This window comes from Athene cunicularia (genome assembly GCF_003259725.1).
Source record: "Athene cunicularia isolate RWA chromosome 19 unlocalized genomic scaffold, athCun1 chr19_part1, whole genome shotgun sequence".
NCBI lineage: Eukaryota > Metazoa > Chordata > Aves > Strigiformes > Strigidae > Athene > Athene cunicularia.
Window position 1 is genome coordinate 8,335,690 of NW_020799124.1, and position 14,499 is coordinate 8,350,188.

At 48.0% G+C, this 14,499-nt stretch overlaps 1 protein-coding gene across 6 annotated transcripts in view; it reads right to left on the reverse strand.

The window, feature by feature from the left end:
• CAMKK1 (calcium/calmodulin dependent protein kinase kinase 1) overlaps positions 1-14,499 on the reverse strand; it is a 102,048-nt gene that overhangs the window by 53,341 nt on the left and 34,208 nt on the right. For all 6 annotated transcript variants that reach the window (XM_026861569.1, XM_026861572.1, XM_026861567.1 and 3 more), the window contains exon 2: positions 7,009-7,559. In XM_026861569.1, coding sequence (XP_026717370.1) covers positions 7,009-7,458 — 450 coding nt within the window. In that variant the 5' untranslated portion in view covers positions 7,459-7,559. The remainder of the gene's footprint in view (positions 1-7,008; positions 7,560-14,499) is intronic.

A 14,499-nucleotide genomic window follows, 5' to 3' on the forward strand; every position in this document is an offset into this window, starting at 1 on the left:
CTGTGCTTTGCATCGAGGTGATTTTCACAAATTAAGCAAGAACAGTTTTCTGTTGATGTCTCCTGCACTGGGTTTCCCCGTGCTCAGCCTGCCTTGCCCTGTGCAAAGCTGCAGAGATGGGGAAAGGCTCCCCAGAGTGGCTGATTGAGGCAGGAGAAGCAATCACCCATCTGAAAAAGCCCCCAACCACCTCAGTATCTCCTGCGCTTCAAATCACCAAGGTTGCAACGACCAGGTCCTGTTTCCAGCCCTCCTCCCCCGACAGGGATTAGCTGCAGGAGTAAACACAGCCTTTTCTGTGCAGCCATAGACTTTTTGGTCTGCACTCAGTACCTTGTTTCAAGCCAAGGTGGCCTCTCTAAAGCACCAAGTTTGCTGCTGCTTCTTGCCACCATGGTGCTTTTCCTTCCCTCCTGAAGGAGCAGAGTCCTTCGGGTGGGATGTAGTCCATCCAGCTGGGCAAACCCCCTTACACAGCATTCAGTGCAACTGAGGAGGGACTATGCCTTGTCCCAGTGTCCGAGGCACCAATTCCTTTGACTCAGACCATCTTCCCACTGGTTCCATGAGTGACTCAGACCATCTCACCTCTGGCTTGAAACGACCACTCTTATCCCACACCTGAAGCATCTCTCTGGCCTTTCACTGCTGCCAAATGGAGCTTGTGAGCAGTGCCAGGACACCTGCCTCTGGGGGATGGTTTTTGAAAGGGATAGGTAAATACTGGGATGGGAACACCCAGAGAGGGTCCGAGGGAGAGGCGATGACAGGTTCTGCAGCACAGCCTCCCAGAGTTTACACTATCACCACATCCCTACCTGATCCACACCTCCATCACTCTCCACGCAGATAATTACCAGTGAAAAGCACTATCATCTTGGCTTCTGCAGTGCTTTGAGCACTTGAGCTGAACGCAGCAAAAATCAAACGAGATTATAGCTACTTTCTACCTTTTTTTTCCTTGCAGAAAGACCATAATTCACAGCTCTAGCAACTCCTGCCATGTGTTGCTGCAGACTGGTAGGATTATTATGTTATTTGGTTCTCCTGCAGGAAGTGGGATAATTGTGCTATTCCTTTATCGGCGCAAAACACCTATCTCTGGGCCAAGTGTTTCTTAAAGATAACATTGTACAGTCCCCTTGAATTCATCATGCCAATGCATTTGCACCTGCTGATAAATATGAACGGAGCAAGAACCTTAATGAGATCCTTTAATGAAAGCCTGTCAGCAAATTAGACTGCTGTGTCCATCCAAGTGTGCAATAATTGTTATGCCTTAAAAAACAAGATGCCCCCATTAGTTAACATGTCCAAGATATTACTCAAGGTGTGTGTGTGTGTGGGGAATCAATGCCACAGAAATCAAAAACTTATCAAAAATCATAAAGTACAGTGAAGTCAAATGTCCAGGCCCAATTCCATAAAATCTACTGCTGTCACTGCTGGGTCACAGAAACTGAGAAATTGAGAATTGAGCCTTTGCTGTCCAGGGGGAACACCGGGGTGGGAAGGAAGAGCCAGAGCTGCTTACCAAAGTAAGGTATTTCTGAAAACAATCAGACTGCCTATATACATATACAGTTGAGAATTCTGCCCCCTAAAAGAAGCCAAATTCACCAATCTGATAAGAATTACAAGTCTCAGACATTCAGAGATACACTTTAAAGAGAAGCATAGAAGAGAAAATTGGGAATTAAGTGCCAGTAATTAAGACAATACTGGTTTAAACTCATCTTGTCTGGAAGGGGAAGTGAAAGTAGTTCTAAAACCAGACAAAATAAAAATAAAAGCTAGAAAAGGGGTATTAGGGGCAGCAATGAATACAAATCAGAAAGTTGATCAGGGACAGAGAAGGACACAGAAGCAGCCCAGACCTCATGGAGCTAAGAAAAATAAACAGATTTTTAAACAACGTCCGAAACCAAGTGCAAAACTGGAAGCCCAGCACCACAACTGGATGCTGGCAGGAGCACTGGCCACTGCTGAGCAGAAAGTGCAACACCAAGGCTCAGCACTGCTGTCTGGGCTCACCCCGCTGAGATCCCAAAGCTGGATGCAGGAGCTTGGGCACCCAAGAGGTCACGGGGTGTGACTGGGAGAGTGGCTACAAGAAGAAAAGGGGGCTAGGACCAGTGGGATGAAGGCAGTCCCTTTCCAGCCCCTCTGCAACTGCTTCTTTGGGCTTTCTCCTTCTCTCAAACCTTAACTTTAGACAAGTTGGAAATGTAACTTTAAATAAAAGGTTAATAAATCCAAGGAAAAGAAATCAGCAATGCTTGTGGGGGATTCTTCTTTGAAGCAATGTTTTTCAAACTTTGATCTTTTCAAGAGAGCTCTTGTTTGACCGCCACAGTAAGATGTCCAGAAGAAATTCGTTTGGGGGACTCAAGGGGCTGGAAGGAGAAGCTCCCCAGCCCATGCTGCACAGGAGCTTGGTCCCTGCTGCTGCCCTGGTCACACCTGGGTCTACCTTTGTGCACAGCAAGGAAACCATGACCTTGTGAAGAAAACCAGGCAGCTCCCAGAGACTGGAGGAACATGAGGCCTCTGTCAGCCCAGCACCAAAGCATTAACTCTCACACCTCTTGACACCAGTTGCTTCAAACCAGTTGGCCACACAAGCAGCAGGCCTATAAGTGGAAAGCCAAAGAAAGAAGGCCAAAGAAGCAATTTATTTTCCATGCCTCTGGGATAAGCTATTGGACATCAGGAGTAGGAAAACTCCCTTTGTCAGCTCATCCTCCTCCTTGAATGTTCAGGCCAGCAGCAGCACTGAGGAGGGAGAACACCCTGGCCTGACTCATCCCCTCCACTAGTGCTAAAGCACACACAGCCCCCAAGCCCCCGCCACGACGCAGGGCTGCCCAGGCAGTGGGGAGCTGGAACACCCCCTGCTGATCCCAGAGGGTGGGGAGACCACATGGACACCGGGACTAGGAGAACAGGGATGCCAGGGAGTGGGTGGATGCAAGGAGAGGAAGGGAACATGTAAAAGAGAAGGACAATTCAGCCAGAAGAGACTGGAGAAGAAAAAGTATAAAGCAATTAAGTGTGCTGGAAAGTCAGGGAAGAAAGCCTGGAAAAAGAGATTCTTTCTTCTTCTTCTTCTAGTCACTTTCTAAGTGAGACTTTTCTTGACTACCTAAAATGTTGGTTTGGGATGGCCCAATTAAAAAAAAATAACAACGCCTTTTCAAATGCCACTTTCCAACAAGCAGCACCTCTACCCATATCTAGACTTGTCAACAGCCGCACCAAGATACCAGCAGCTGCCAAATCTTTGTCCCAGGGCAATTAACTAATTGGTGGCTGTGCTCAGCTGATTGGGAACTGCCCCTGTGCAAGACAACAAGCCCTGGCTCTGCTGCAGCCCTACCAGCCTAGGAGCCACCATCTTCCTAACACACCCCAGAAGCCCCCTCAGAAGGCAGGCATTGGCGGTGTCAGTCCTGGGGACGGGATGGCCTGATTCACCGCCTGCCCGCAGCACTGGCTGAATCCGCCCGCAGAGTCACAGGCTCAGCTTCAGCTCTTGGCCCTCTGATCCATGAACATAAGTCTTTCTCCCAACTTGTGAACAAGTATTAAACAACCAGCATTGAAAAGCTCAGCAGCGTCTTGCTAACTGAACACATGGTTCTTCCATAATTCAGCAAAGAACAACAGAAAATTCACCTTTGCCCTATCTCCATCTTCAGTCTCCCCATAGCACATCTCTCCATTATTTCTCCAGATCAGTCAAGGATACAGAACTGCTGACAGCAAGGCAGTGAGCCGACACTCCTGCTATCACTGGAGAGGCAAAGCAGATTCAATCCTAGATGGCTATCTGCATAACACAGGAAATTTTGATACGCAGCTGTGCCATCCATCTCTGCTCCTGACGGACGGCGCCTGCACATGCGCCACTGATAAAGCCCGAATGCTCATGAACTTCATCTTCATTTTTGCACAGACTGTAACTCAGGCAGCAGCCATGAGCCAGAGTGATGAATGTCCTGCCACCTGAAAGGCACCGACTGATGATGCTGGATACTTAATGCAAGGAAAAAAGAGCAACTCTGAAATGGCTTTAAGCAGGTGAGAGATATGGACTTGAGTATAAATGTGCAGCTTGCCTAGAACAAGATGCTGCGACCCATGAGCTGGATCCTGTCGGTGACTTTCCAGCCTCCCTGCTCACTGAGGTCTGCATCAACAGAAAACTCAACAGCAGCTGCTGCTAGGTACACTATGATTGCATTCCTCATCACGGGGCTGTTTTATCCCACACAGGGCCAAAAGCCTCAACAGAGTCCCTCCTAACTCTCAGAAGCCCTGCCCCTGCTTCCTGGCTCTGCTCAGTCCTCCCTGCCCACACATAAAGCTCCGCTGATTGCTTACAGCAAACATACCGAGCGATGCATGTAACAGAAGATCTGCTCTCTGTTTCGCTTCTGAGTTCCCCGCTGTATCTTGGTTAGCTGCATTGCTCAGATTTGGACTGTCTGTGCCTCTCACAGCCATGAACACAAGGACCCTGCAACAACCACTTAGCGCCAAGTGGTAGGTCAAAGGCAGGATGCTGGATGCACAGGCTGCACACTCACCTTGCTGTCACACACCTAACGCTTATTTCTCATTACTCAATGGCCACCCTCAAACTTTATCCTATAAACAAACATGCATCTTCCTAGTCCTTTTGCTGTTCCTTACAGGATACAGATACTGTCCCTATAAGGTGGGAGGACAAAGCACAGCTCCCAAGAGCACTGCTGTGAGGGTGAGCACCCACCTCTGAAGGCGCACAGCTCTTGCCTGGGCTCCCTTCCCCCTCCTACCGCAGCGATTCTCCATTAATATGAATGATGGTTTCCAACGAGCACAGCTTTGTTAAGCATCTGGGCTGCAACAGAGCAAGACTCTAAACAGTTATATCAAAGTGACCACTGAAAACGCAGCACTGCGTAAAGAATTGCTGTGGGAGCAGGGAAATGAAGGGCTCCACAACTGCATTTCAAACTAAGCACTGCCTACCCCAAGGCAGTAACTACTGCTCCCCAGGATGCAGATGCTATGGAGAGGACGAAGTAATTTGAATTTGCTTGCAGATGGGAATGTGCTAGTCACACTCAACTGCAGCTACTTTGAAACAGATTTCAGACAAGCCTCACTCCTGGCACAGTCAAAGTACTGCAGGATGGGAGAGCTGGCACACAAGTCACGTCCGCTTCCAAGAACTGGCTCCTCTCCCTCCCCATCTCCCTTATTAAAACATACGGCTGCCGTCAAAGCTGCAGCCTCTGCAGTGCCCCTTCTGCAGATACCTTCTTATCGGTCGGGGATGCCACAGCCCATCTCACAGCTAATGTGACTTGCAAAACTTCCCAGAGGACAACGGCTGATTTGCTCATGCACAGCACCCGTCCTCTCAGATATGCAAGATGAAAACACCCACTTTTCAGGAGGGAAACCCTAAACCACACAGATATTAAGCTCCAGGTCACCTGGACCCACACTGGCAAAAGTCTAAACTCCAGTGATTTCGGTCCCTTATGACACAGTGGGATTTAGGCATTGTGGCTGGGACCACCACAGTGCCCAAGAGCAATGTATTGTCAGAGTGGCACTGTGCCATGCTCAGCAACATGTTCCCCATCGACTGCGTGAGGAAGAATGACGTGAGCACTGCTCCTGAGTCCCCAGCAGCTGCCTCTGACCCACTTCAGTGCTCAGGCACAGCCACAAAGGTCAGTTCACTGGGTGAGCATCTGCAGAGAAATGGCAAGGCAAGAAAAACTTGGGGTTTTTTCCCTCCACAAATAGCAGATAAGCTCAGGAAACACACAGCATGGGCTTGGGGGATAATTCAGGTGCGAGTTTGTGTTTTTTCCCAAACCAGCTGCCAGCCCCACAGAGATGACATACCTTCTCCAGTACTCCAGACAGCCCATACCCTACTTAAAATTCTTCCCCAGCCAGTAGCATTTTACAAACCATTTTGGCTTCAAGAACCACCCATTTATACCACCTGCACCATGTCTGCCTTTCAAAGAAAGCCCTGCTGAAGTCAGTTTGATCTGCATGCCCCTTTCTTACAGGCACTGCTGCAGACTCAGCATCTTTGGTGCAAGACCAGGAGCCCCTCTCTCTGCTCCCTGTTGCAGCATGGCATGCATGCCGGTGGGGAAGAAGGCTGGAAAGAAAAGCTGCAGCTGCCTTCCTCCTCATCCTTCCATGGGACAGCAGCAGGGGACAGGTTTCCCCACCTGGCACAACACAGGGAATTGCAACCAGCCAGCCACTTTCATCAACACATTTGACCACTGTGTTACACCTCCGGGACAGGTCTGAGCCCAGGTCTGGTACTGGGAGAGCAGCTGCAAGACAGACAAGCAGAAATGACCACAGCCACCCAGAGACACTCCTCTGAAGGAGAGGTGGCTCACAGCCCTCCATTACCACTGCTGTTACAAATGCTTTAAAGACAAAGGAAAATCCTGACAGGAATAGGAAACACCAGTGCATTTAAGCTCTTTATAAAATTAAATCATGCCTTCAATAATGACAAAATACAATAGGATACACATAATCTCCAGAAGCTTAAATCCACAAAATACCAGCAGCAAAGCTGCTGTGACTGATAAACACCCGAAGGGCACACAGCAGCAACACGAGAGCAAAGCCATGTGGCCACAACCCCATCCCTGAACAGCCTGACAGGCCTTCTGTGTGCTACCAATAGACACAGGGGTTCCAGCCCCTCAGTGGGACTATCCTGGGCAGGCAAGAGCTGAAGGAGCCAACACCAGGACCAGGGCTACACCCAGCAGAGGTCTGGGGGATGGATGTAAAGTTGTTCAGCCATTCCCAGATAACACAATCCCTGGTTCCAGGGATTTTTTTTCGCCCCTTACAAAAAACAGTGCTTTCAGGTCTACTACGCCATAAGGGTGAAGACTCCCACTACCAACTGAAAGACATGCCTTACCTTGACACCACAATTATAAGGGAGAACATGCTTACCTCAGAATCTGATATGGAGACCCGATTGGACTCTATTGTTGGTCTCCTCATTATACGTGGTGATGGCCCTGTGGCATAAGGACCATAACCTGGAGCATTGCTAGATGCCAAATAACCTCCTGATGATCTTTCCTGAAGAGACAACTTCCTACTTGATAGGATGGGTCTAGTGAGAGGTCTCTTGGGAACATGCCTCCAGTGAGCATCTTCTGACCGCTGGGAAGGCAGAAATACATTCATGTCACTGTTGACTCCGTTTCTTTGGATGTCTTTTATGTTATCAGAAAAGACTGTGTCATTTTCTTCAGTGTTGTCTTCACCATTTTGGTTGCTTCTGTCTGGGCCAACAGCCACATCTATGGCTGCCACCCGCTCTGCCAGTTCAGTTTGCGTGTCTTTGCAGCACGTGTCTATGCCTCCATCCATGGCATTTGTTGGAGAGTCCCCCATTGCTGCGTCCAGCTTGTATGGTCTTAGATGGCACTGCAGAGAGCTGTGATGCTAGTGCTCACAGACAACATGGGGCATTGAGGAATCTCTCCATGAAACACCTAAAAGGAAACACAGAGGTAAACAGTAATAGTGTTCACTCGACACAGTCATAACCAAGACAGCCGTCCTCCGGCTTCTTCCAACATAAAAGAAAGCAGAAGCAAAACACTGACAGGCTGTAAACAAGTTGCAAACACTCAGAAGGAAAGGCAAACCCAAGCATCAAGCTAGATATGAAAGCAATAAAGATAAGATTTTATCTGATGTGAACAAGTGACACAGCTAAAGAGAACTTCTTCTGTTGCCAGACCAGTCACAACCAGAGCTTACAATAAAGGGAAAAGTACAGCTTCTTAAGCTGAGGGTAGAGGTTCAAACTTTTGACCTCTTGAATTCTTATTTATAGGGTACAAGAGCTTCTGGTATGTATCCAAAGCCAATGTGCATAACAACAAATCCACAGCCTCCACAGTAGTGTCTCCATTGCCTTGTAGGGCCCTACAGAGTGTCACAGAACAGCCTGGAAGCCAAGCCATGGCTGGTGACTTCCACACTCTCAAGTTATTTGCAAGGCAGCCAAAGCAAAGGCAGCATTTAAAGCAAGTCTGGTTCCAGGGTTGCCCCTGGCCACCCACAGTTGCAGCCTGTGTGCAAACACACATTAACCTCGTTGCTCACCATGTATAAAAGCTATATTGAGTTGCAAATCAACACCACTTAATGATTACCAGCATGTGGGAATTAGCTTTTCCTTTGGAAAAGACCTATAGAACACAAAAATGAAATACAAAGCTAAAACTGCTGAATAACATCACTGTTGCCTGGATGCTAATTTCAGCTTCAATTTAAAACATATTTCAGCCTTCCCAAACCAGTCCAGGGCAGGAAATGATCCTCTGCAGCACATGGCTGTCATCCCTTAATCACCTCTGAAGATGCATTGCTGCAGGATGCATCATCTCATCCCTCTGCCCAGTTTCTGGGATCAGTAGGGGAGCACTTAGTTTTAGTCACAGCATCCTGGACTGCATCCAGTGAATTTCAGTGTAGGCTTAACTGAAATATTGTAACTTTTGGTTCTCTATGTGCAAAGCAGGTTGTGCATAAAACCCCCTGCAAGACAAGTGACTTGCATCACCCTGTTTTCATGCTGGCTACATTTAATTTACACAACGAAGGGACAGAGTGAACAAGTTCAAAAAGCCCCATCCAGCACCAACCTGGGAGCAGGCACAACACCTTGGTCAGGGAGCCAAGCCTGGCTCAAACCTGCCCAGCAATGCTTAGTTAAACACCCTACAACTGAACTCTGCTGCAAAGAGAGACAACCTCCCGAGTCCCCCGCAGAACCACAGCAGCCAAGCTCAAGCAATCTTTTATATCAGTAAGGAAATGAAAGAAAGATCTGTATGGGAGGCTTCACCCTAGGTCAAATGCCAGTCATGGGAGACACATGCCAGGTACTCAGTATCACTGAAAGGAAACATCCAAATGTAACATGTCCCTCCCCAGAGCCTGCTGGTCCCGTCCTGCCCCTCCTTCTCTACTCGGGTATAATCTTCCCCCCTTCTCCTGTCTTTTCTGCAGGCTTGTTTGAAACAAACTGACAGAAGTGTCACTCACTCAAAACAGTAATGAAATAGTGAGATCAGCTTTAAAAGCTTCTATTAAAACTATATTTAAACCCTTCAGTCCCACAGCACAAATCCCTTCCAGAGCCAGGACGCAGGTGCTGGGGGGTGGCTCGCAGCAGCAAGGGAGGGGGTGCAGGGTTCAGGTCCAGCACAAACTGCACATGGTCCCACAAACCCACAGGCGAAGCAACACCAGACTCCCCCCTACGAGACCTCCCCGCTCTCCCAAACCCCCAAACCAGGTTTCACCCCAGGAAGCCAGCTGCAGCCCTGCGCAGAAAGAGACACAGATGTGCGGGGAGCCCGCGGAGGGCTTGCTGTCTGCAAAATGCTCGTGCAAGGTTTGCGCTTGGGAAGCTTCTGAGCTGACTTAGGGGCATCAATCAGGTCAGGGCAACTGCAAGCCTGCAGCCACCCTGCTGTCTCTGAAGTTTTCCTTCTCGCCAGGGCCTGCCCAGCAGCACATTTCCCAACCAGAAGCTCATGAGGACTCCTCGTAGGATGCCTGCATGCTCGACTTGGGGTGCAGGTCAGCACCCCAGGCCCTGGGGAGCACAGACCAGCCTCCAGCCCTGCCTGCGGGGCAGCGGCTTCCCAGGGCTGCACGGCCAGGAAAGCACCAGGCCACACGGCCACCGTCAGCAGCTGCCCTCGCATCACCAGGGCTGGGCTGCAGCTCTCCAGCCCGTGTGTTCCCTTCAATCAAGGAAACTATTTTAAATGAAAGGATGGAGGAAGTAAAAATGCTTTCACCATTTAATCCAACTTGCACAAGGGATAGGAGGAAACCTCTGATTCCACCCTGTGTTAAAAGCCTAGCTTTGCCCTTCTGCCTACAGAGAAACAAACCCACGGCCTTTCCTTGCAGCAGCTTTAGCTTCTGAATAGTCACAGCTTACCTCACTCCTAGGAAGCATCATAAAAAAAATCAACCTGCAACTTGCAGGTCCCGACAGACAGCGATGCTCGTGTTAGCTGCCTGTGCAGCTCTTCACTGCCCAGACCAGGCACCCCGGGGTGTCAACCCATCATATTTGTACAGCTCTAACCCACAGCTCAGGCTGCAAAATAAATCTTCAGCTAGCAACTTTAATAGATAAACTTAAGGTAAACCTCATAAATCAGTTCATCCGATCAAAACAGATCCATACAGCATCACAACAAATAATACAGTGCTAACAGTATGCTAAAAAAAATAATCCAGCAATTGTTCACCTGCAGAGCTATACTTTGTTTCAGGTTCTGCTGTTTTGAAAGATTCCTTTTCACTGATAAATCTTCCAAAAGTGTATTGGAAAGCAGTGATTTCTGAATAAGTACATCAGTTACGCACAGACCAGTCTTACAGTGCATAAAACTCAGTACAAGAGGCAATTATTTATTTCTGCAAGGCAAAATCAATGGTGGATTTGCAGTTTGTCAGGTTGTAACACAATCGCATCATGCTGTGATGGGAAATCCCAGCATAACAGACACATCACCGCTACCTTCTACAAGCTCCTGCACAGCTCTGGGCCCAATGCTCCTCATGCAGTCACCAATCTGATCCCCCCCCAACACCTGCTGTAGATGAGAGGATTATTCTGCAGACATGAACTAAAGCTGCAAACAAGCTTATATGAGCAAAATTAATTTACTTACACATATCTTATTTACCATTTTTCCCTGTAGCTACTCCTCTGCTGCAGGCAGACTGCCACTTCAACGGTGTTTTTCACAATATATTTATCAAATGGCTGCACATGTTTTCTAGGCAGGCACTGAGCAGAGCATGGTACAAAAAACCCTTTTGAAAGGAATAGGATTCTGGAGAAAATCTCTCTGTATTGTACGTGGGAGCAGGAGATGAGCAAATGCAATTAGTTTTGCTGCTCAATAAAGTATTTCAAAGCATTGTTTGGAAAATAAAAAACTGCAAATCTATTTTACTGCTTGGTCCCTCCATTTGGCTAACTAGAAATGTTCCTATGAAAAAGGACGGGGAGGTTAAAAGGCCCTGGGCCTCAGCAAATCCAGCTTCATTTCCTGATTTTGTGACAGGCTACTCAGTAAAGTGACTTTACAGCTTCATCTGTTGCAGTTCCCAGGTTACGAGGGATGACACTGCTCTCAGCCCACCTCGTCCCTCTTCCCTTTTCTGTCCCTGAGAATGCATCTGCCCTGGGCTGAGGTACCAAGGGCCTTTGCAGTAAAATAAGTCACAGTGAATAAAAACTACAGTGGACATTTGCATGGAGAGTGTTCAGGCAGCTGTTTTGCTGCTGTTGAGTTGGAGACTTCTTCAAATGCCCATGGATGGCGCCCTCCCCGCCAGCATGGGGACCAGCAGAGACATCACACTGAAACCCTGTTTGAAGGCCACATCCATTAGGTGCATCTTGACTACACAAGACCCACAGGCACTCTCACGAAGTAAGGTCCCAAAGATCACAGAAGGCTTCAGTCTGCTGCTTTAATATACACTAGCAAGGTCAGGAGGCAGGTCAAGTTTCCTAAACAGTGCAGGCAGCCATGTACCAGGACAGGCTGCCTGCAGAGGGATGTGCTCTCCATCACCAGCATCCTTCAGCTCAGGTCAGGCCCCCCAGCAGGAACTCAGTCCTGCCTTGGGGCAGAGCTGGGCCTGTCTTGTATCCAGCCTTGTCTGGTATCGCCCTGTGCTTGTGTTGTGCTTCCTTCAGATCCACAGCAGCAAAGCCAGGAGGAAGAATCTGCTCTGACTGCTGTCAACCGGCACCAGAAACTCCCTTTAAGGAGAGAAGCAGCAAGTCCCGGGCTGGGTTGCCAAGTCCTGAACAGCTCCTCAAATTAAATTTTTGAAATATTAGGTCAGCAAGTCCCTTCCAGAGCCTGAGCTGTCTACCCACGCCAAGCAATACAGCCTATGACTATTTTCATCACGGAGTCTCTCCTGTGCTCCCTGTTCTGCAGTCAGGTCTGCAGGACTTCCTCGAGCACTCAGCATTAGTCCACTACCCTGACAAGAGGGAGATATTTCCACAGCCCAACCCTGACCCCATCAACTTTTTATACACAGGGGAGGCACTTGCTCAAAATCCAGCCAGCTCACTCTAACAACTTCAGTCTGGAGAAGCTGAAGAGGAACTTGTGTCCCAGAGCCATTCACTGGAGCAACATGTGAGCTGCCAAGAGCCCCACAAGCACAAAGTGGTTTGCAACACATGGCTCTCCGGGTCTAAGGGGCCACTTATGGCTCTCATTGCTGTGGTGGGAGAGCAACTGAAGGGTTCATTTTTGGCGCAGCAATGCAACTCAGAGCATGCTGGCCTTCACTTCAGCTCTGCTCACCCCCAGCACACTGAGCAGGACCCCTGTCCGCCTCCACTCACACTGCTGCTGTGAGGAATCAGGCCTTGGAGAAGCCCACAAGCTCCTTGGCATCTGTGAAGACCACTTTCAGGCATCCACTGGCCAAAAGGCAGCCCCAACCAAGTGGCAAAGAACAACAAGAAGCCGCAGCTCTGTGAAGCCAAAAAGAATGCAAATCCCTGCAGCCCTCGCAGAGATAATCAAGACAGATGTACACCAGACTGGCTATTTGGACCATGTTCTCGTGGGGAAGCGGATAATCATTTTTGGTACCTATTCCTGACTAGAAACAGGAGACATTAATACAACCCAAATAATAAATAAGAATATACCATTTGTGCTTTTTTCATATACACCATATGTTTGCTTTATCCTGCGGCTTACAAGGCTCTTGTTTCAGAGCACAGACAATCGTGTCTTGCTGAGAAATCACTCGATCCTGCTATAATCATCCTAGTCTTTTCCCTCTTCTCTCCCCAGTTCTTGGCAGTAAGCCTGGCTGTTGTGCCACAGCTGAAAATTAGATCATAAAAGCAAGGCGCTTTGATTACTTCTGTGAAGCTCCTAGCACAGCTTTAAAAGTAACTGCAGAAGGACAAAGAACGGTATTTTTTTGTAATTCAGGAGCTGCATGAGAAATTTGAGAAAGAGGTTCAGGCTCCTGCTCCTGCCAGATTTCTTGAATGACAACAAACATCTCCAGACCACAGTCTGGAAAATGCACCACTTCTACCTCCTCCTTCTTAGCCCTTACCAAGGCAGAGTGTTTTCAGAAGGGATTTCAGGGCCAGTTCAGTCCCTGAGCTACAGGCAAGGAGCACCCCTGAGGACTCCATGCTTGTCCAGCTCTCCCTCTCTACCCCATGAGACACCCTGGCTGAAGATAAGATCTGGGGTTTGGGTTCCATGTAGGACTGATGCTTTCATGTCTCTGGGTGTAAGGTGTGGATGCAGATGTGAGACAGCAGTACTGAGCTCAGCAGCGAGCTCCTGATATTATAATGTGAAAAATAAAAGTTACACACCTTCATACCACAAAGGCCATGTAACTAGTTTTAAGAGCAAATAACAGCATATTTTAAATACATTTTGAAACTACCCAGCATGATGAACTAAAATCTCAAGTCTACCAGCCTATGGCATGAGAGAACAACCACCTTGTGCACAGAGTAGTGAACTCAGGAAGTTTTACAAAAGATTTCCCAACTGCATTATATTTCATCCCTCCATGTTCTAATTATATGATTAAATAAATTTGCATAATCAGATGCAATTATCCTAATTGCATATATAAGCAATAATCAACCGAAAATTGCTCTGAAGAAAAAGTTTCTACTTAAGGAAATTCCTGTAACAAGAAAACATTGAGGAGTGCCAAATCTAACTGAGAGCAATATTAATATTAAACACTCCAGATAATGCTGGTGAAAGAGGAACCCTGCTAGAACATTATTTAAATGGATGCAGCTATGTTAGCACATCTTCACCATGGCTTCAGTGGGCACAACACCAATGAATCAAAGAGGAGCTGTGCTCCTTTGTACTCAAGCCCTGTCTACAAACTACCTTCATACAACAGGTTTGGCTGCAGTGTTTTATAGGAGCTAGAGGTTCAGCAAGACTTGTGGGCCTGATGCTGGGCTGTACTTGCTTCTGCTTTAATCTTTTAAAGCTGTTTATCAGTGTATGAGCATTGGAGGTGGTTTTATTTTGCAAATTACAGACAGGGAAGCATGGGGAATGGTCAATGAGAGGCACTCAGCCCACATATCCCACAGGTTTTGCTTGCCGTGATGCTAAGTGCCATTCTCGCTATTCTCTGCAATATCCCAGTAGTGATCACAAACACAGCACATCCCAACACCCAACTCCACACGTCCACACTGTCCCTGCAGATGACCTGAGCTCAGATTATAACAAATCCCATATGTCCTTGTGACAAGGCACACAAAAGCCTTGTGGGGGAAGGACCCTGGCTGCTGTGCCAGCCTGACGTCAGCCCCTGACAATGTGGCAATGAAGGACAGAGGATGGA